Below are 23353 nucleotides of genomic sequence, written 5' to 3' on the forward strand. Positions count from 1 at the left end.
CTTACAATACCTATCTCTATTAATTATCTCTGTAGTACCCACTACGGTCGACTAATTACCTGGTGCTAATTCCCTGGATAGGTAAAAAAAAGACATTATCCAAATATACATTTATAATAGAAATATGCTTCTTGAAAGAAGAGATGAATAGCAAAAACAAAAAGATAGTTCTGTTTTTGCACATTCTTTTTCCTCATTTCTGGCTGAGCTTCAACGCCTAGAGAGAGAGAGAGAGAGAGAGAGAGAGAGAGAGAGAGAGAGAGAGAGAGAGAGAGAGAGAGAGAGAACTTCACAATAACCAAAACAATAATCTATTAAGTTATTGACATTTTGGTTGATCTCACATCACGTGTCAGACCTCTGTAGAATTCCTGCAATAGTATTATTTGATCTGATATATATTTGGCGATTATAAAAATCACAACAGGTTGCATGTAATTAGAAAAATACTGGCTACAAAGATCTATTGATTAATTGACATTTTTTTTTTTCTGGTTACTTAGTTTTATTGGTCAGTTAAGGATGAATATAATCACATTTTTCCCAAATAATTCAAATATACTGAGCCCTACGTGTTGGGGCAGGGGATGGGAGTCTCTGGGAGACCGTAACTAGTATAGGGACGGTAGTCACGATATATGGCCTGGCAAACAAGCACTGTACCCATGGTTGTGCTTCCACATATAATAAAAATAATTTCAAGATATAATTGTTCTTACTACCTACATCAAACACAATATAATCTATGAAGGGGTATCATTATAAATTTCTATAGCTAATACCTTCAAAGAAAGATCTCGATTTGTCTGTTAAATATCTTTATGTCAGAATTATGAGTCTTCTTCCATTCCACCCGTTGATTGAACTTCAGTTACAATGTAGAAAGATTTTATTAAGTATTGCATGATATGTCAATTCTAATTAAAATAGCAATTTACAGCAAATTAGTTTCCATCACAGCCATTCTGGCAACGACTCATCTTTGTTTATCATGTTCTGCCAGAGTTTGACAATTTCCTTTGATGCTACTAGTTTATAACCTCTGAAAGCCGTACATTTGATTAATAACTGTTTAGAAAACATTCCTGTCAAAGCTTTATTCTCTTCTTATGTTACCCAAAACCTTCTTTGTTTACGGGGATAATTTAGTGACGTCTTTACGTTCAAAAGAGACTGAAATTACTGAATCTTCGGCAGCCTTGTCAAAGAAACCCTTCGACCAATCGGTGACCTTCATTAAACCCGTCATTTACGTTGCCTTTTCTATTGGTGTTTTACCTAGAGGCCTTGTAAACTGTTCTATGATTGGTTGGACTAAAAATGTGTCAAAAGGGCATTTGTATAAGTACCATTCAATATTTAAAGGATATAGATAAGTAAAGTGTACAATCAAAAGGTTGTCTAACGTTAACTATTGAACGTACGCACCCGAGTAATATTTAGTTTAGTTTAACTTATTACATAAAAGAAAACTAAATGATAAGTCTAGTATTTGAAGAAAACGTTATTTAACTGGAACTATTATATTTCTTGAAACTGGACTTTAAGCAGTGCTCGCATTCACGAAATAACATGCGGAATTATAATAAACTGAAGTTGTCTTCCAATACACCAATATTGCAAGAAAAACTCTTGTGGTAAAATATTCTTTGGTAGATATATGATACTTTAATTTTTAGCAAAATACATGAACTATATAATTTCCTACTCGTTATCTTAGGTTTTATTCATTCCTAACCATGAATATCGGAGCAAGTACCGGTTCATAAGTTGTACTACCCATTACATGATAAAAATCGGGGGGAGTCCAAGTGAAAAACCGGGGTTTAGGGTAGGGAAACACATACATATACACTAACATGCGATTTGCAGCAATAACAGTAGTCAGAAAGGCGTAATAAACACAAGATCACCAATTGGAAAATTATGTTTCGTGTAAGTGACGTGAAAGTAAATAAAGTATCACAATTACTCATGATTCCCATCCCGTTCATCTAACGGTTTTTTTTTTTTTTTTTTTTTTGCTCGACTGTGGCTCGTTTCGCTTGCAAATAAATATTATCTCATTGCTTCTCTGTTCTGGTAAACGGTAGCTTACATGGATGTGTTGCACATGCCATCAGCGTGGATAGCTATTAAAGCATCGCAATTACTCTATATAACGTCAGTCAAAAGGTTTTGGATCTGATGTGGCTCGTTTCACTTGCAAATAAACATTATCTCAGTGCTCTTCCCCTCTGGCAAGCTATACAAGGACGAGCTACATACGCCAATCATGTGGGTCATTATTTCAAGGATATTTCAGACGAGCAACAATAGCTATATATTGAACAGAGAATGTTTTAAACATATTCAATGACCGAAATTACACTATATTGTGAAATAGATTGAACTCTCCTGTGAAAAAAAAACGTCCTCTTGTGACAGTAGTCATGCTGGAGCTGAAGTGGTGGGGAAAAAATGGCTGTTGAAGAACAATACCTGGGAAGTTGTGCAGATATATTTGGAAGCTCTTTATTGATTAAAAAATCCAGCTGATGATTACATCACACACATACATAAAACTGCCAAAAGAAAATACCTACAAAGAATGTGCAGTAACCTACGACCATTCTCTAAAAAGTAAACAATGGACTTAGACAATGAAATGTTCTTCACACTTTAGTTAACCGATACATAAGTTATTGTGCCCAGCCCAGCCCTCATTAGCCATACAGAGAAAAAGGCCATAATAACAAGCACTCGTCTATTTCTTTTATTGAATTCCACTTTTTCTAGAAATTAGGGTATCTCATATTAACCTTTTCTCCTAAAATGGAAAAAGATATAGTATTTTAGGCTGCTAATATTTATATATGTACATATATATATATATATATATATATATATATATATATATATATATATATATATATATATCTATCTATCTATCTATTTATCTATCTATCTATATATATATATATATATATATATATATATATATATATATATATCTATCTATCTATCTATTTATCTATCTATCTATATATATATATATATATATATATATATATATATATATATATATATATATATATATATATATATAGAATTGCAATATATTTCCATGTGGTTACAATACAGAAAGATTACAATTGATAAAAAAAGAAAAAAAAAAAAACGGCAAGGAATATACCAGGTGAGACAATCAGAGCGTTCTCTCACGTTTTAGGAGAGAGCCCTCATGACAAGGGCACTTCATGGGTACATTACCAGGAAGAATAGTGGAGAGTGCCCTTCTGATGTTGGAACTTTATAGGTACTGGAATAGGAGGTACAGTACTATGGATGCTTCATCATGAGGAGCAGCCGGAGAGTGCTCACCTGGCTGTACCATAAGAGACACAGGTAAAGTAGCCTTCTGACCTACGCTTTTCCTACCCATTGGTAGGGAGTCCTCTGGAAATAGGAACTTTACGGGTATTGTAATAGGAGAAGCGGAAGGGGTATTGGCCTCCTGACATGAGAGCTCTATAGTACCTGCCAGGAGATATAGTGAGAAACGTCGGTGGATCATAACTACTGTGCTAGGAGGAGTACTCGGAGAATGTTTTCCTGACGTAGGAATTTTATGGGCACTCTGTCATTAGAGGAAGTGGGAGAGTGTCCTTTTGACATATGCACTTTGTGGGTACTGCTCAAGGAAGAGCAGTACTTCATTGCTGCAATACCAGGACGAGCAGTAGGAGACTGTCCTGAAATATGCATCTGTTACCCTATATGCCTTCATTTACCATTCTATCATGGAAATAAGATCGTAAAAGGATTAATTTAGATTTGCTACATTTCTGGGGTGTAATTCTTTGTGGACAAATCTGAAAGTGCATTACTACTTAACCATAAGGCTTAAAAGAAATGGATGTCAATGAAGGCTACATAGAAAAGAAAAGTAGGGCCTGTATGAATATGTCACACATATAATCCATATCTGGAAGCTTGAACATTTATATTCTTTTCATTGTACCATCGAACAGCTCTCCCTAGCCTCAAACACATAAGTGGCATATTCTTTTGTTTGTAATTCTGTTCTCTCCTCCTTTTTATATATTTGATTAGGAACAGGATATATATTCAAAGCATACCAAGAAACACCATTATTTTGATCTATATACTTACATTTTCAGTCTATTTACAGTTTGATATAGTTAAAGCTATTCTTTATCCATCAGTAACTTTTAGAGAGGCGTTTGAGGGTTTCAGGAAATGTGGTTCTTTTGTTAATAGGGTAGTTGTATTTTCTCAGAATGCTTCAAGAACAGTTTTCACCACTGGCACCTCAACTCTCAGAGTTTGGCTCTAAGCATCACTCCCTGGCACACCTTATATGGAGTAAACTGATGGTCTAAACTATTGAGGGGTCTTACTGACTTGTGGATTAGTCTGTTGAGCCGAAGCCTGCAAATGATTCCATAAAAATTAACATGCAGCGGGGTCAAGTAATGAGGCAAGAGTAAGGATACTTACTTTTGATACTCTTTAGCACTCCCCAGCAGCTGGGTTGTTTGTTAGGTCGTCAAGGTTTCTCACTGCCATCTATGGTTAGGTCAAGTTTGTGAACTTAGGACCATGTCTAAGAATTCATCTGACTTTGATAACTTCACAGGGAAAGCACATAGTACATCATCATTAACGACTTATCATCATAAATCATCAAGATCCATTAGAGATAACGCAAGGAGGTAGGCTTCGAATCTGGAAACTACTAGTCAGAGTCTTGCATAAATGGCATTGCATATCGGATTCAGTTGCTCGTCTTCGGCAGGTGCTTATGCAACTGAACTACCATTTTTAGGGATCACAAAACTCAACGTTTTAAAGGAAATGACCTAGAAAAGGTCGCCAAAATATTATTCACTCCAAATTGATCTAGGTGTCTAGCCACAGACATTCAGAAAATGTACTTTGTGGCCATAACAGAAGTTAACAATATACTCATCAGAAGCTGGAGCATAAGGACGCTCTAACTTCAGACTACTGACGAAATCACATCACCCAGTAGAACTGCGATAGTTATTGATGAACTTCATAGATACAATATAGACATCACTGCACTAAGGATGACACGCCTCCTAGGCGAAGGTTCTCACCAAAGTGAATGAGGGATACACCTTCATCTAGAGAGGTTTACCAATGCATTCTTCTAGGATTCACGGTGTAGGGTTTGCTATAAAGACCAGAATTCTCACAAACCCACACAAGGTCCCACAGGTGTCAAAGAATGACTTGTGATCTGGCCTATTCCACTGCTAAGGGGATATTTCTTGACACATGTCGGTACTTACTCCCCACCACTGGATGTTGTCCAAATGATTAAAGACAACTTATACTGCACACATGATACAGTAGTGTAAAACGTCAATAGAATTGACAAGGTAGTCTTACCTCTAAATTTCAATTATAGACAATTATAGATACAAAACTCCTCTCATTATGGGGGAGTCAGTTAAATACTTATGGTAATTTTTGGCTCCTGGACCATGTAGTAATGACTATTATAAGCTATGGAACACAAGCTAGTCTTGGCTATTTGGGGGTTCTGTATAAGCCAGTCTTGGTATCTTAAACTTTAGTGTTGATACTTTTCCAAAGTAATTTCTCTCTTTTCTTAGACTCTATTAGCATTTGTTCTCCCGTTAAAAAAAAAACAGGATTGTGTTATTCACATCGAATAAAGAATAATGTTATGGTATTTAAAACAAGGGATAGATAAAGCTGAGTAAAACATTAAGACGAATACCCAAAACTGGAAATTCTTGAAAACAGCAAAACAACAGCATTGGTATAATAAATGTGCTTTCGTCCGAATGATAATTTTTACTCTTTGAAGAACATGTGATTCTATTTCAGATAAAATTTCAGTTGATTCTGGAATTTTTTTCTACCTCATCTTTGGCTATTTTCTAATAAATCTATAATTAAGTATGCCATGGTGATCCTTTGATATGGTCCTTTTCACTTTTTTAAACCTATCATCAATCGAGTTTAATTTCCTCTTTAAATGTAAATATGAATAATCTATAATCAATTATGGGGAACTAAAATGAATACATTTGGATCTATTTCAAAGTGGAATATTGTTATTGACGTTGTAACGATGCTACGTAGGCCTACTGTATATATTTGTAAAGCAAATTCAATGTATAAGTAATTATTTAGCTTTGGTCATCATTCCATAAACTGGAATGTCATACATCTTTATGAATAATTCTCGAATTTTCTTAACAATACATTACCAGTTGAATCAATTTAAGTTAGAACAATTTTATTCTGTCTAGTTCAGCATACATCTTTAACACAATGGAAGTATGTTTTTTGTTTTTTTTTACCCAAAACCGACTAAAATAAGATTTTCAAAAAGTTCTGTTTAAATTTAGCCAACAAGCAATATGTGATTTGAAGGGACCAAGACTTTAGTGGTCTCATCTCTCAGGCAATATCTCTTTACTTTATATAATATAATTTTTGCACATTATTGGGGTACTCCAATTCATGCCCATTAGAGTTTAACTATATATGAAAATATACTGTAGATAATAACAAAATTATATAATTTATTATCATTATTATTATTATTATAAGATTTATTACTATTACTATTATTGGTTTTGAAGCAGTGTTGCCAGCTAATTCATTTATCCAATTATATCTTAAGCACTCAAATTTCCCAGAATAATCATCACACAATTCTATTAGTTTTGATGAGGCACACCCATATATAAATACATAATTTAGTCAATATCAGCAATAAAAAAAAATCCAATTCCATATTCCCGTAAAAGATTCCTATCATATTTTTGCTTCTTCTGCTACTACCGTTATCCTTCTGTCATGCTTTCTCGTACAACGAAGAGACCAGTTCAGTTCACTTCAACACCAACAGAGTTGACAACATCATTCGTCTCTTCTTCATCATCGCCCATAAAGGTATTCACTTGCTGTTCTAAGACGCTTCCATTCTCTACGTTTGCCTGGAGGATCTGGATTACCGTCCTATCATCATCCCAATCCTGGAAGGAACAGGAAAAATGATCAATTATAAATATCGCCCCTATATGATAAAGAGCAAGTGCCTGGCAATACATGTATATGTATATATTTCTTTCCGGTCACGCTTAGCTACATTGCCAGATGTATAACTACTCGGTCTCTCCCCGTCCCTCGAGTATGGTGAGAGGAAGTAGTCATACTCTGGTGATAGGGGGTTTTAGTTAGGAAAGGGGGTGGGAAGGGTTGAATCTGTGTTTGCGTGTGTATGTATGCGCGTGCGTGCATATATATATATATATATATATATATATATATATATATATATATATATATATATATATATATATATATATATATATGTATATATATATATATATATATATATATATATATATATATATATATATATATATATATATATATATATGTATATACAGTATATGTATATATATATAAATATATATATATATATATATATATATATATATATATATATATATATATATATATATATATATATATATATATATATATATACAGTATATATGTGCATATACATTTACAGATATTTGTGTACAGTACATGTTTGTCAAAAGTGATTTTGAAACCAAGATTGAAAACTATAGAGTAAAATGAGTTACATTTAATTAAAGAAAAGGTATCAGTGAAAGGATATTGGTATGGAGAATCCAATGACCTTGAACTAATGATAATCCTACTTGAGTTGTGCTAAGGGTTAAGCTTAAGCCCCCATGACTTACATCATGGTATAACGGTAGCTGTATTTATTTTAAGGAATTCGACAACCATAAATGTAAACTCGCGAGATGGGATTTATGTAAAGAAAGTCACATCTGCAAAAGAAACTTTGAAAGGCCTAACAAGCATAAGACATATATTATAGATATGTTTAGTAAATAGCCAAGAACACTGAGTACGAAGATCGGGTAAGGAGGCAGAGGATGGACTGTGGTTTAAAGGTTTAAGGGTCACTCATGAATGGCAGATGCAAAGGTCAGGGACAATACCCTAGAGACTGAATAAATATACTTATGATCAACGATCAAGACCCCTCTTCATCCAAGCTATATTATAGGACCAGGAAGGGCCAGGCATTGACTGCTGATGACTCATCAGATAGATCTATAGGCCCCCCTTAGCTCACCATGTTGGTGAGGTTGCAGACAATACAAGAAACTATGGAAACTCGATCTCCTGTCCAGTAGAACGCAGGGCAGGGACGATTCTAGTAGGCAGAGGTTAAAGAAACCAAGGGAAAAGACCAGATGGGAAATATTGAAAAGTTCTGTAATGAGGACATGTCTATAGCAGGGAAGATTTGATCATATAGGAGGGTAGGGAGAGGGAATAGATATGTGAGTTTTGAAATGAAAAGATGAAAGATTTAGTGAAGGAAGAAAAGGAAATTATTTGATGGGCAGGATAGATAAGGTGATCAAGAAGTGAAAAAAGGCGATAGGACATATGAGGTAAGAAAAAAAAGTCTATTTCAGGGATGTAAATATAAAGAAAAAGTTTGATAAACTAATGGGTGTCAGAAAAAAAGAAAACTTTAAATTCAAGTCAGTTTACACCATTGGTGCCTGAAGTATTTAATTTTTTATTGCCTTTCATTTCCTTTAAATACTTTGCTTTATGTTTAATTTAAATGATTATGCAATAAATCTTAACATGGAAGCTTTTACTTAAAATTCATGTAAATTTCTTTTAAATACATTTATCTTTGCTGATGGAAAATAGATTTTATGAAAGCTAGACAATAGATATGCACATCACTTCTTTGGTATTCTTAATTATATGCTCAATAATTACGCGTTCTTTGCACAATGTTCCATAAGATAAATATCCAGACCAGAGGGATAAGGAATTTAACAATCCACATATTTTTGCTGAAACGTTTAAGGTGTGGATCAGCTGCTGAAGACCACTTAGGTAAACAATAGCAAAGGACAGCAAGAAACAAAATAAAAATTTTCCGTAGGATTGACCAGATATATGTGGCATAAGTGATTTTGCAATTATCAATAACAACTTAGATGTTAATTGGAAGATTCATTGTTGCCTTCAGTTGTTAGAAGCCATATGTGCGTATGTATATAAAGGTATATAAATACCCCCAATATATATATATATATGTGTGTGTGTGTGTGTGTGTATGTGTAGATAGAGAGAGAATCCTTAAAGACTTGTTAAGAAGGGCAGCTAAAAGGGGTGGAAGCCTGAGCCGTTTGAAAACGTTTAAAGTATCGTATTTTGCAAAAGAACTACCAGCCATCATATGTTATTTCAAAAACCCCAACTTGCCTTCTTTAGCCATGAAATTTCACATATTTTACAAGCTGTGTCGCAGTGAGAGATGAAAGAAAGAAAGAAAAAAAAAAAAAAAAAAAACCACTGAGCAGTTTACACAAATAACTTACGCTTATTGGATATCCTTGGATCAGAGGCCTGTATTGCCTTCCGTCACTCCCTGTGGTTGCATTGGGTGGCACAGTCTCTGCAGGCCAGCTGAATCCACCTTCCAGAAAAGTCACAGGCTCACTCTGCAATAAAGAATGTTTGCATGAAATGGGGGATTTTTTAAATTTTTTTTTATTTTTCTATTTTTATTTTCTTTTCTTTTTCTTTTACAGAGGAAGTGTTCTTACCTTTCTATCTTCCGCCTTTGTCTCTCTTGTAGAAGTGCTAACATATCTAAAGGTTTTAAAAGCTGCTCATGAATGACAGCGGCTAGGGACAGTGACATTGTCCTAGCTAGCAGGACAGTGTCCTAGAGACTGCCCATATACATCTTATATCATCAGCGCCTAAGCCTCCTCTCCACCCAAGCTAGGACAAGGGAGGGACAAGGAATGGCTGTTGATGAATCGGCAGGTAGACCTAAAGGCTTCCCCCAAACCACCATCCTTAGTTAGCAAGGATGGTGAGGATCCAGACCCTACAAGAAACTGTCGAGCTTGAGTGGGCCTCGAACCCCAGTCCGGCGATCGCCAAGCAGGGAAGTTTTCAATAGGCCCCTGCTTTTATGACTTCAATTAAATGGCCTATGAATTCATCATACCGAAATTAGTTTTGTATTAATTAAATGATAATTCTTGAGTTGTGTATTTAAAGTAGAATAGGAAAAGAGTAAAACGAATGAACAAAGAACTCTAAATGACTGCAATTTATCCAACAAAGTAACACTGTTTTACGGAGTCTTTAGGTCAATGTTTATGAAGTTAGACGGACGACTTCTTTTTCTATGATTTAATGTTTTGTTATGTTATATGATATGATAGTTCGGTATAAACTAAGACATTTCTGATGGATGCATATTACAGAATTAAGTGTTTCTTTATATGTAGAAGTAGAATACTGATAGTTGTTTTTACAGAGGGATTCAAGAACCTAATATGAAAATTAGTATAGTACCAGGATAATTTTTCATCATGTAATATTTAAATGTATTAGATCGGTGTTACTTCATGGACATAGGTCATGGTGTGACAATAATACTATCTCCAACGGATTGTGTAGATTTGAGAACAAAGCCCTAAGAAGAATATTGGGAGTTAAATGGCAAGACAGGATTAGAAATGAAACTATAAGAGATATTATCCGAGTGCCATGTGTGGACGAGATAATGGTGAGGGGTAGATGAATATGGTTTGGGCATGCTCTTTGCATTCCCCAAGAGAGATTAGTTCATCAAACTTCCAACTGGACTCCACAAGACACTAGAAGAGTAAGAAGACCCCGGCCTATATGGCTGAGAACTATGAAGCGTGAGTGGGAGATGATGAATGGAGGAATATTGAAATGAAAGCTCAAGTTAGAGAGGACTGGTGAAATCTAACCGAGGCCCTTTGCGTCAATAGGCGTAAAAGGAGATGATGATAATGATGATGAAATATATATAATATATATATATATATATATGAATATATATATATATATATATATATATATATATATATATATATATATATATATATATATATATATATATATATATCCAGACACTTGCTCTCTCTTATATAGGGACGGTTATATAAGAGGGATTTCAAGCCACAATTTCCAGGGATTGGATATGAACCCATTTTCATAAACTATCTACCTAGGTTGGAAGATTTTCGAAAAGGGAAAATCTAGAGTTATCCACATATTTCTTTTTCTTTGTAAAACAACAATTCCAAAGCCGAGTAATTTGTCTTCTTTACACTTCATTTCTTACCCTTCCTTTATAATCAGTCAATAGCGAGAGAAATATGGTCTTGACATCCCTTTGCTAGATGAAATATCTGGTTAATCTTTCGCCAAATACGCGTGGAGCTCAGGGGCCGATTACGCCTGGCTGGACTCGTAATATTTGGGACTAGTGAAAGTGGCGAGGAAAAAGATGAGGTCCGAATGTAGATGGTTCGCCTTAAAGAACATGTGGCATTTGTAAGGATATGCAAGAGTATGTTATCGTGTATATTCATATATATATATATATATATATATATATATATATATATATATATATATATATATACACACACACACACACATATATATATATATATATATATATATATATATATATATATATATATATATATATATATATATATATATATATGTATGTATGTATGTATGTATGTATATACACATATAGACATATATAAATTTATTATATGTATTTACCTACATACACATATGTATATATATATATATATATATATATATATATATATATATATATATATATATATATATATATATATATATATATATATATATATATATATAAAATGCAGTAGTTTTTAGTCCACTGCAGAACAAAGGCCTTAGACACGTCAATTAACGTCTGAGATTTGGCCAGTTTTCATCACCACGCTGTCCAATGCGGATTGATGATGGTGGGAGACTTTAATCTGATCATTCACAGCAAACAAACCTAGTTTGGGTAACCATGTCTAGTATAGCTTTGTTGTTCACTGCGATTCACAAACCATTTCACACTCTACACACACACACACACACACACACACACACACACACACACACACACACATATATATATATATATATATATATATATATATATATATATATATATATATATATATATATATAAACTATCATTTATAGAGCATGTCCTGATCATAAATAAAGTCATTTAATCAGAGAGAGAGAGAGAGAGAGAGAGAGAGAGAGAGAGAGAGAGAGAGAGAGAGAGAGAGAGAGAGAGAGAGAGAGAGAGCTAACCTGAAATATGCGTTTTCTTTATCCCGTCGTAAAACCACTTAAGGTCTTCCGCGTTTTGGCATGACCCATTATCCTGAACTTTCGCTCTTAGGTCAAGAGAGTAAAGTGCCATTGTATCGACCCTGGTTTAATATGTAAAAATAAGGATCATCTAAACGGAGGAACTCGAAGAAACTCTGGTGATTAAAGTTTAAGGCAGTCTTAAAAAAAAAAAAAAAACATGTTCATGGCTGATTTCCAAGGAACTGCTCCTAAGGTAAGTTGTGGTGAACCTCTTCAGCATCGACTCTTGCTCTGCGCAATCGCGAATCAACTGGAATTTTGATATCCAAGTGATATTTGTAGGACGTTTAAAAAAAAAAATTTTTTTTTGTTTATTTTTTTTTTTTTTTTTGTTTACGAGGAATAATTTCTAATTGGAAATACAGTTTAACAATAATCTTGGCTTCTTGGAAAATAGATGATTTTGGAATGTGGTTATTCTTATATATGAAATGATTGGTTTTATCCAGTTGGCATTGTAGGACGTTTTCAACATTATTTTTTTTACAAGGGATAATTTCTAATTGAGAAAAAAGATTATTTGGAAATCTGACTATCCTTATATATGAAAAGGTTGGTTTCATCCAGATGGCACTTGTCGGACGTTTTCAACATCTTTTTATTTCATTTTACAAGGGATAATTTCGAATTGAAAAAATAGATCATTTGGGATTCTGGCTATTCTTTCATATGAAAGGGTAGGTTTATTTTAGTAAATCCTCTTGATATCCAACAGGTATTTTTAAGACGTTTTTAATAATTTTTTTTTTTTTAAAGGGATAATTTCTAATTGGGGATACAGTTTAAGAATAACTTTTACTTCTGAGAAAATAGTTTATTGGGGAATCTGATTATCCTTACAGATGAAAAGGTAGGTTAATTTTAGTAAATTAGTAATAAAGACCAACAATGAATGATGAATGATGTCTTTCTAAGAAGTTTTTGGGATCATTATGGATAGGCAGGTTAATATATTTAGTAAAATTATTGCAGTTTTACCATTAATCCTTCAAATCTAATTGGTCCCATAGTATCAATAACTGAATATTCACTATATTTGTAAGGAACGAAGGAGAAAGAATTATATCAAATAAAGAAAATCATCTATACTTACAGTACTTAACATTGCTTTAATGTGTGCAAATTAGCCTATTTTCAAGCAGATTATAAAAAAATATGGCTTAATATTGACGAAGGCCTTGTTTGTCTCCTAAGAAATTTCTAAATTGAAATAATGATGTTATTCAATGTCATGTAAATTAATTGAAATTATTGAAGGAAATCCAATCATTCTTAGCTAAGCTTTACTTTTAATTCCTTCCAAACCGATGTATTCATCCCTCTATTGAAGTCGAGACCACTAATAAAACACTGTACCATCAAGCAAAATTCATGAGGTGATCTCACTAACCTAAGGTCAGTTCAAAACGGATATTATCTACATCATATACCTACTATGAAAGATTTATTAGCAAACCATTCTTTAGATATGGATAATCTAAACCCGAATATGTAGGGAGGAATGTATGAATAAATAGGGACAGATCGGAAGAGGTTAATTCATAAGGATATAACGGAAGAAATTAAATGTGTAAAATATAAATATCGAAAAAAAACGCTAATCTTAATAATTCGAATAATAAATATATATTTTATTATTTTCATAATTCTAATAATAATAATTGTTATTATTTCAATCATTCTTATAATAATAATCTCAATAATAATAATTCTTACCTGAGTGTTGCGAATTGTCAGGAGGAAGAAAAGGCCGACCAATATGATGGCTAAAAGTCTTTCCTTCATCCTGCGAGAGTCTGGAAGAAGAGGAAGAAAAAGTCTTTTCATCCAGATATAAATATTTACCTGAGAAGCATGAACGAAGTTTAGGCTTCTAGTATGTACACTAAACAATATTTGTTTCCTGTACATAGTTCGCTTGTTATCTATGTACAGATAAAATACTCCTGTTCTCTTTTTATTCGTGTTTATTTGCCCTGATATGCATCAGATTTCCTTTTCCATTATTATACTTGCACATATGAAATTAAAATATTCAGACATAATGACATACAATTCTTCCCGACCGTTATCCCTACATTAAGGGGTCGGTTGCCTGAAGCGCCCTCTCCAATGCCTTCTCTCAAAGGCATCCTCTTCCCCCAAACCTCTTCTCTCCATATCATCCTTCACCTTATATCGTCATCTATAGTAATTCCTTGCCTCTCTCTTGATCTTCTCCCACGTAACAGGTTCCTCCCAGGCCCTCCTCACTCCCTCTCCACCATTCATCCTCAACACGCGCCCACACCGTCTCAGTTGCGACACTCTGTAATCTTTACTACACCTGCCTCTCTTATTTATTCCTTTTCTAATCTTTGAAGCAATGATAATTCCCTAATCCATACTGAAATGCATACACATATAAACACACACATACGTATATATATATTGTACGCATATATATATATATATATATATATATATATATATATATATATATATATATATATATATATATATATATATATATATATATATATATATATATATATATATATATATATATATATTTATCATACATATATAAGTATGTATATATATATATATATATATATATATATATATATATATATATATATATATACATAAATAAAATAACCCACAATGTATCTTACATATCATAAATACACAAAAAATTGTGTATTTTAATGTATATGTGTATATATATATATATATATATATATATATATATATATATATATATATATATATATATATATATATATATATAAAGATTTCATACATTCAAATATTGAAACAAAATTGAACTTATCAAATTCACTCAACCTCAGGAACAAATATTCAAAGAAAAATTCTTTTTATGAATCAGAATATAAATGCGTAAACCCACACCCACACACACACATATATATATATATATATATATATATATATATATATATATATATATATATATATATATATATATATATATGTGTGTGTGTGTATATATATGCATATATATTATATATATGCATACATATTATATGTATGTAGGAATACGTATGTTTATGTATATGAGCATGTATGGTTGTTTATATGCATGCATACATATCTCCTTTTGATACCGCATTAGTTTTTATGCACTGTTATAAACAACGCATATTCCATTACACTAGCATTAGCTTTTCACTACTTTCAGTTTTCGCTTGAACAATTTAATCATTTTTTTTTTCGCAATGTCATTTCATTCTTGTCATTTTCCACCAATTTCATAAACGAACTGACTCAAATTTCAAAAGGATTTAAAACCATAAAAAGTGGTTAATATAATAAATTATTGCAATTAAGTAACTTGATCCTTTTATTGAGCTGATGCTCTTTCGTAGAAGTAGAAGAAAAAGGCAAACAAATTCAGAATTTTCTACGTTATTTTTCCCATCTTTTATAAAATTTCGCTTTACGCAGATATCGCCCTACTCTTTAATTACTTCGTGGTTACGCAGTGCCCACTAACACCAAATTCTGGTAAGAGTTGACTATAACTATATTTTGGCCATCCTTTAAGGTCAGGAATGACTTACACACACACACATATATATGTATGTATGTATATATATATAATAATATTATATATATATATATATATATATATATATATATATATACATACACACACACACGCACGCACATATATACACACACACACACACATATATATATATATATATATATATATATATATATATATATATATATATATATATATTATACACATACACACACACACACACACACACACACACACACACACACACATATATATATATATATATATATATATATATATATATATATATATATATATATATATATATATATATCATGTCAGGTTACCTTATTCATTCTATGATCTTGCTTAAAGACATGATCTGGAGAACTACAATGGTCAATGCCTCAGTTATTCACGTAAACAGTTTCTGTTGCTTTTCAACAAGACATTCGACGTTTTTATAAAAGTTGCTGTAAAATTCGCATTCATTATTCTAGATGATGGATTAAAAAATGAATTTTGACACACGTATTTCAAAGATGCAAGGTGATATGCCTACCTTGTGTTAAGAAAACACTAAAAAGATAATTCACACACTTCAGTAATCTTACTACCAGAAGCAACAGCTAGCCTTTGTCGAATGTTGACTCCTTGCCTTCGCATCTGTGGCATATAGGGACACCTGTTGTCATGAACACTTGTGAGGCGTCTTTGTATTTCTGTTACAGATTGCTACATTAGGTTCTGACGTAAGAATCCTGAAATTATTGGAAAAAAAGAAATTTATTTTTGTGTACGATGCGATAATTAGGTTATGGTCTCAGTGAACTATTTTCACTTAGCATTAATGATATTTCAATAATAAATTCTAAGGAATTAGTTTATTTGTGTTTTAAATACATGGTAATTTGGATAGAATTTTCAGTTAAAGTTAGATAATCGATTACTTCAAAGGAAAGCTGATTGATAACGAATATTTCTGTTGATTTACTACAAATTTCAGTTTTCGCTCTGAATATATATATATATATATATATATATATATATATATATATATATATATATATATATATATATATATATATATATATATATATAGACTCGATAAGATGCTTTCCGTGGCAACATGAGGATTTCTATAGAAGGTAAAACAAGTAAACAAGGTTTAATGTATAATTTCACTGTAGATCTACTGAAAGCCCACACACACATACACACACATCTATATATATATATATATATATATATATATATATATATATATATATATATATATATATATATATATATATATATATGTGTGTGTGTATGTATATGCATTATACACATATATAAACATATATTCTTATTAAATAAACTCTCTCTCCCATTAATTAGCCACATTGACGAATACATACCATTAAACATGGGCATACAAATAAGCGTCTGTGTATACACAAATTAAATTCGTCTCGTACCCTATATGTTGAATTCAATTTCCTGCTGTAGATAAAAGTTTAGTTGGCTATTCTCTTCGAATGGAATATGAAATATTCAATCTAAACTTTCGTATAACTTCTGAAACACCGGAGACCCAGTATTGTATAAGTATTCATGCCTATAGACCTTCAGTTTCCAGTGAATATATTGAAAATTGAACGAAATAGAAAAGCCAATCTCTAATATCTTTTAAGGAAAAAGGAGCCATTTTCTATCGCATGTGAAAATGGTATGTTATACATAAGAATCCTTGTTATGTATTTATAATTTACATTTTAATTGTATTTGGCTGATGTACCCTTAAAATCACTGTATATACGGATATTTCCTTTGTTTCATTATTATTATCATCATCTTCATCATCATCCTCATCATCATCATATTCTCCTCCAAGGGCCTCGGTTCAATTTCGCCGGTCATCTCTATCTTGAGCTTTCAATTCAATACTTCTCCATTCATCATCTCCCAGTTAACGCTTCATAGTCCTCATTCATGGAGGCTTGGGTCTTCCAACTCTTCTAGTGCCTTGTGGAGCCCAGTTAAAAGTTTGATGAACTCATCCCTCTTGGGGAGGGGGAAGAGCATACCCAAACCATCTCCATCTACCCCTCACCATGATCTCATCCACACATAAAAGTGAGGATTTTTTTTTCACATTTGTTATAATTCTTCCTTTGTTACCAAACCAATAAGGCGATATGTATAGTGAGCTTTTCATAATTTTGATGATCAAGCATATTCTCTATTTAACGGTTTAAAGGTAGCTCATGAATGGCAGAGGCTAGGTACAGTGACAATTTACCATATATACATATGATCAGCGTCCAAGTCCCCATTCCACCAAAGTTAGGACTAGGGAGGTCCAGACAATGGCTGCTAATGACTCAGCAGGTCCAAGACCTATAGGCTCCCTTAAACCCATCCTCCAACAATAGCTCACAAGGATAGTGAGGTTGCAGACACTACAAGAAATTTCAGAGTCTGAGTGTGACTCGATCTCCCGTCCAGCTGAATGCCAGGCAGGGACGTTTCCAATAGGTCTAACTGCCTGTGTATCTAGTGCGAGCTAAAACATGCAAGCGAAATATGAACATAACAATATTTTAACGTGTAAAATACTTTTCTGTACCTTTACTAGTTTTACCTGAGAAATGCGAATAATCATTATAGGAAGAAATTGTAAACAAATATTACTCAGAATAGGATTTTGAGTATAAATGGAAGCGAGGAAATAATGTTATATTTTTCCTTTGAATATTTCAACATTTTGTTAGTTCAGGATCGTCTTAAGTGAATCACATAGCATGAGATGTTGCAAGTAGCTTTAGTTAACAAACAATATTATTGTAAGTCTTCTTTCACAAAAAGACGTAAATTAAAACAATCAACCAAAAAGCTCTACTACAAGAATGTAAAGTATAAATCTTAGTATTTATCAAAAGGTTGTAGGTTGTAACCTCTCAGAACATTCAATTAACGATCACGGCACGAGAGAAGGTTTACAGGTAAAAAAAAAAAAAAAAAAAAAAAAAAAAAAAAAAAAAAAAAAAAAAAAAAAAAAAAAAAAGTTAAGGAATGGATCATGCGATCAGGTTTCTCATTTGCATAGGAAAGCTTCCCTTAATGAAGCATCAGAGGCTTCAATGAGGCTCAAGTCAAAGAAAATGTTTCTCACGAAATCTGCTGTTGTTTCAGGCAACAATCAGAGGCGAATAGACGCGGACTGCGTCAACAAAAAACTGCATCGAATGAAAGCACAATGAGAGGAGCAGAACCGTGCGAGAGAGATATTTGCTCGTTCGCACACTTAAGAAGCAGTTACTTCCTTAGAAGTGTACCTGTCTGAACTGTTTCAAAACTTACCATAAAGACGTTGGTTTTCAAACAAAAGTTATGTTTTTAACTGGGAGTTTTGTTGTTTTTCTTTATTGAACATATTAAAAAAAATTATAACCATTGACCAACATAGCTCAATACAATAGTATTGTCACCAAAGAAATTCTCTACAAGGAAGCATTGAAATTCTTTCAATTAGTGATATTATTAGCAATATCCTGTATATCATTAGGAAGCCACTGGATCACAGGTTTATATTGTGAAAATAAACATAGGTACAATTGTTTCTTATTCTTCATCACTGGTCAAGGTTGTGGTGGCCTGATGGTAGCGTCCTTGCCTGGTGATTGCCAATCTGGGGTTCGAGTTTCTTTGGTCGCTGCAATCTCACCATCCTTGTGAGCTAAGGATGGGGGTATTTTGGGAGAGCCTATAGGTCTATCTGCAGAGTCATCAGCAGCCATTGCCTGGCCCTCCCTGTCCTTGCTTGGGGAGAGAGGGGGCTTGGGCACTGATCATATGCATATATGGTCAATGTTTAAAGGATTGTCCTGCTTGATTGGACAATGTCTGTCCCTTGCTCTGCCATTCATGAGCGGCCTTTGAAGGTGATCAAGACCGCTTTGGTGTTGCACGGGCTGGGGTCAACTGGCAGCAGCAGTGCCTGTGCTCCACGGCCATCTCTAGGGCGGCGTTCCTGTGGGAGAGAGTATGCTTTTCAGAGGTTCATGGCAGTGTCCGATGTAGTCTTTTCTGTGAGATTTACTTGGATCCTGCGTGCATAAACCTGCCGACTACGTTTGTACCGGTTTCCTTTGATCCTCTGTGGGCAGTGGTGTTCCTCATTACCATGGCTGCTATTGGGCTGGCCTTGCTATACTGTATATTCTATGTTGCAGTCTCTGCTAATCAATAAAGGATATCCAGAAGAGACTATACAAATGAAATTCGACGAGACTCATCAGCCCACAACAACGGAAACTAGCGAAAAGTACTTAATCATCTACCAACAACTAAACTTTGGATTAGGTTTTAAAGACGAAAGCCACATTTACCACTAACTAAACTTGATCCTTTCAATTGAGCACATTCCTTTTTTTTTGCTGCTGCTGCTGTTTCATTCCTTATCCTATGGTGCAGGACTTGTACCACATGCATCAAAGGATAATTCCATCCGAAAACCTTCCTTTATTTTCTTCATCTTCCATGGTCCAACCACTTGATCCTTTCAATTGAGCCCATTCCTTTTTTTTTTGCTGCTGCTGCTGTTTCATTCCTTATCCTATGGTGCAGGACTTGTACCACCTGCATCAAAGGATATTTCCATCTGAAAACCTTCCTTTATTTTGTTCATCTTCAATGGTTCAACCACTTGATCCTTTCAATTGAGCCTATTCCTTTTTTTTTTGCTGCTGCTACTGTTTCATTCCTTATCCTATGATGCAGGACTTGTACTACCTGCATCAAAAGATATTTCCATCTGAAAAAATTCCTTTATTTTCTTCATCTGCCATGGTCCAACCACTTGATCCTTTCAATTAAGCCCATTCCTTTTTTTTTGCTGCTGCTGCTGTTTCATTCCTTATCCTATGATGCAGGACTTGTACCACCTGCATCAAAGGATATTTCCATCTGAAAAAATTCCTTTATTTTCTTCATCTTCCATGGTCCAACCACTTGATCCTTTGAATTGAGCCCATTCCTTTTTTTTTTTTTTTTGCTGCTACTGCTATTTCATTCCTTATCCTATGATGAAGAACTTGTACTACCTGCATCAAAGGATATTTCCATCTGAAAAAATTCCTTTATTTTCTTCATCTTCCATGGTCCAACCACTTGATCCTTTCAATTAAGCCCATTCCTTTTTTTTTTTTTTTTGCTGCTGCTGCTGTTTCATTCCTTATCCTATGATGCAGGACTTGTACCACCTGCATCAAAGGATATTTCCATCTGAAAACCTTCCTTTATTTTCTTAATCTTCCATGGTCCAACCACTTGATCCTTTCAACTGAGCCCATTCCTTTTTTTTTTGCTGCTGCTGCTGTTTCATTCCTTATCCTATGATGCAGGACTTGTACCACCTGCATCAAAGGATATTTCCATCTGAAAAAATTCCCTTATTTTCTTCATCTTCCATGGTCCAACCACTTGATCCTTTCAACTGAGCCCATTCCTATTTTTTGCTGCTGCTGCTATTTCATTCCTTATCCTATGGTGCAGGACTTGAACCACCTGCATCAAAGGATATTTCCATCTGAAAAAATTCCTTTATTTTCTTCATCTTCCATGGTCCAACCACTTGATCCTTTCAATTGAGCCCATTCCTTTTTTCTTCTTTTTTTGCTGCTGCTGCTGTTTCATTCCTTATCCTATGGTGCAGGACTTGAACCACCTGCATCAAAGGATATTTCCATCTGAAAACCTTCCTTTATTTTCTTCATCTTCCATGGTCCAACCACTTGATCCTTTCAATTGAGCCCATTCCTTTTTTTTTTTGCTGCTGCTGCTATTTCATTCCAAATCCTATGGTGCAGGACTTGTACCACCTGCATCAAAGGATATTTCCATCTGAAAAAATTCCTTTATTTTTTCCATCTTCCATGGTCCAACTACTTGATCCTTTCAATTAAGCACATTCCTTTTTTTTTTTTTTTTTTGCTGCTGCTGCTGTTTCATTCCTTATCCTATGATGCAGGACTTGTACCACCTGCATCAAAGGATATTTCCATCTGAGAAAATTCCTTTATTTTCTTCATCTTCCATGGTCCAACCACTAGATCCTTTCAACTGAGCCCATTCCTTTTTTTTTTTGGCTGCTGCTGCTATTTCATTCCTTATCCTTTTGTGCAGGACTTGTACCACCTGCATCAAAGGATATTTCCTTCTGAAAACCATCCTTTATTTTCTTCATCTACCATGGTCCAACCACTTGATCCTTTCAATTGAGCCCATTCCTTTTTCTTTTTTTTTGCTGCTGCTGCTATTTCATTCCAAATCCTATGGTGCAGGACTTGTACCACCTGCATCAAAGGAGATTTCCATCTGAAAAAATTCCTTTATTTTTTTCATCTTCCATGGTCCAACTACTTGATCCTTTCAATTAAGCACATTCCTTTTTTTTTTTTTGCTGCTGCTGCTGTTTCATTCCTTATCCTATGATGCAGGACTTGTACCACCTGCATCAAAGGATATTTCCATCTGAGAAAATTCCTTTATTTTCTTCATCTTCCATGGTCCAACCACTTGATCCTTTCAACTGACCCCATTCCTTTTTTTTTTGCTGCTGCTGCTGTTTCATTCCTTATCCTATGGTGCAGGACTTGTACCACCTGCATCAAAGGATATTTCCATCTGAAAATCTTTCTTTATTTTCTTCATCTTCCATGGTCCAACTATTGATCCTTTCAAGTAAGCCCATTCCTTTTTTTTTTTTTTTGCTGCTGCTGCTGTTTCATTCCTTATCCTATGATGCAGGACTTGTACCACCTGCATCAAAGGATATTTCCATCTGAAAAAATTCCTTTATTTTCTTCATCTTCCATGGTCAAACTACTTGATCCTTTCAATTAAGCCCATTCCTTTTTTTTTGCTGCTGCTGCTGTTTCATTCCTTATCCTATGATGCAGGACTTGTACCACCTGCATCAAAGGATATTTCCATCTGAGAAAATTCCTTCATTTTCTTCATCTTCTATGGTCCAACCACTTGATCCTTTCAACTGAGCCCATTCTTTTTTTTTTTTTTTTTTTTTTTTTTTTTTTTTTTTTTTTTTTTTTGCTGCTGCTGCTGTTTCCTTCCTTATCCTATGGTGCAGGACTTGTACCACCTGCATCAAAGGATATTTCCATCTGAAAACCTTCCTTTATTTTCTTCATCTTCCATGGTCCATCTACTTGAGCCTTTCAATTGAGCCCATTCCTTTTTTTTTTTGCTGCTGCTGCTATTTCATTCCTTATCCTTTGGTGCATGACTTGTACCACCTGCATCAAAGGATATTTCCATCTGAAAACCTTCCTTTATTTTCTTCATGTTACATGGTCCAACTACTTGATCCTTTCAATTAAGCCCATTTCCTTTTTTTTTTGCTGCTGCTGCTGTTTCATTCCTTATCCTATGATGCAGGACTTGTACCACCTGCATCAAAGGATATTTCCATCT

The 23353-nt window shown here is 33.8% G+C and overlaps 1 protein-coding gene across 2 annotated transcripts; it reads right to left on the minus strand.

Moving 5' to 3' along the window:
- Window positions 1-5847: 5847 nt before the first annotated feature.
- Window positions 5848-16606, minus strand: LOC137643674 (uncharacterized). 2 transcript variants are annotated; one of them, XM_068376389.1, is made up of 4 exons: window positions 16478-16606; window positions 14062-14141; window positions 9468-9590; window positions 5848-7046 (listed from the first exon to the last, which is right to left on the minus strand). In XM_068376389.1, the coding sequence occupies exons 2-4, from the start codon at window positions 14128-14130 to the stop codon at window positions 6897-6899; spliced, it is 342 nt and encodes a 113-aa protein (XP_068232490.1). In that variant the 5' UTR covers window positions 14131-14141; window positions 16478-16606; the 3' UTR covers window positions 5848-6896. The 2 variants fall into 2 exon arrangements, with proteins under 2 accessions (XP_068232490.1, XP_068232489.1); XM_068376388.1 differs by having other exon boundaries at window positions 5850-7046; window positions 16440-16547.
- Window positions 16607-23353: the final 6747 nt, after the last annotated feature.

The sequence above is a fragment of the Palaemon carinicauda genome, chromosome 7 (genome assembly GCF_036898095.1).
Source record: "Palaemon carinicauda isolate YSFRI2023 chromosome 7, ASM3689809v2, whole genome shotgun sequence".
Classification (NCBI taxonomy): Eukaryota; Metazoa; Arthropoda; class Malacostraca; order Decapoda; family Palaemonidae; genus Palaemon; species Palaemon carinicauda.

Excerpts from the sequence above, each read along its gene's own strand:
- LOC137643674 (XM_068376389.1), bottom strand. The coding sequence starts at position 14,130 with ATGAAGGAAAGACTTTTAGCCATCATATTGGTCGGCCTTTTCTTCCTC. Across the intron at positions 9,591-14,061 it reads TGACAATTCGCAACACTCAG|AGTGAGCCTGTGACTTTTCT; the intron begins GTAAGAATTATT and ends TCTTTATTGCAG. Across the intron at positions 7,047-9,467 it reads TCCAAGGATATCCAATAAGC|GATTGGGATGATGATAGGAC; the intron begins GTAAGTTATTTG and ends TGTTCCTTCCAG.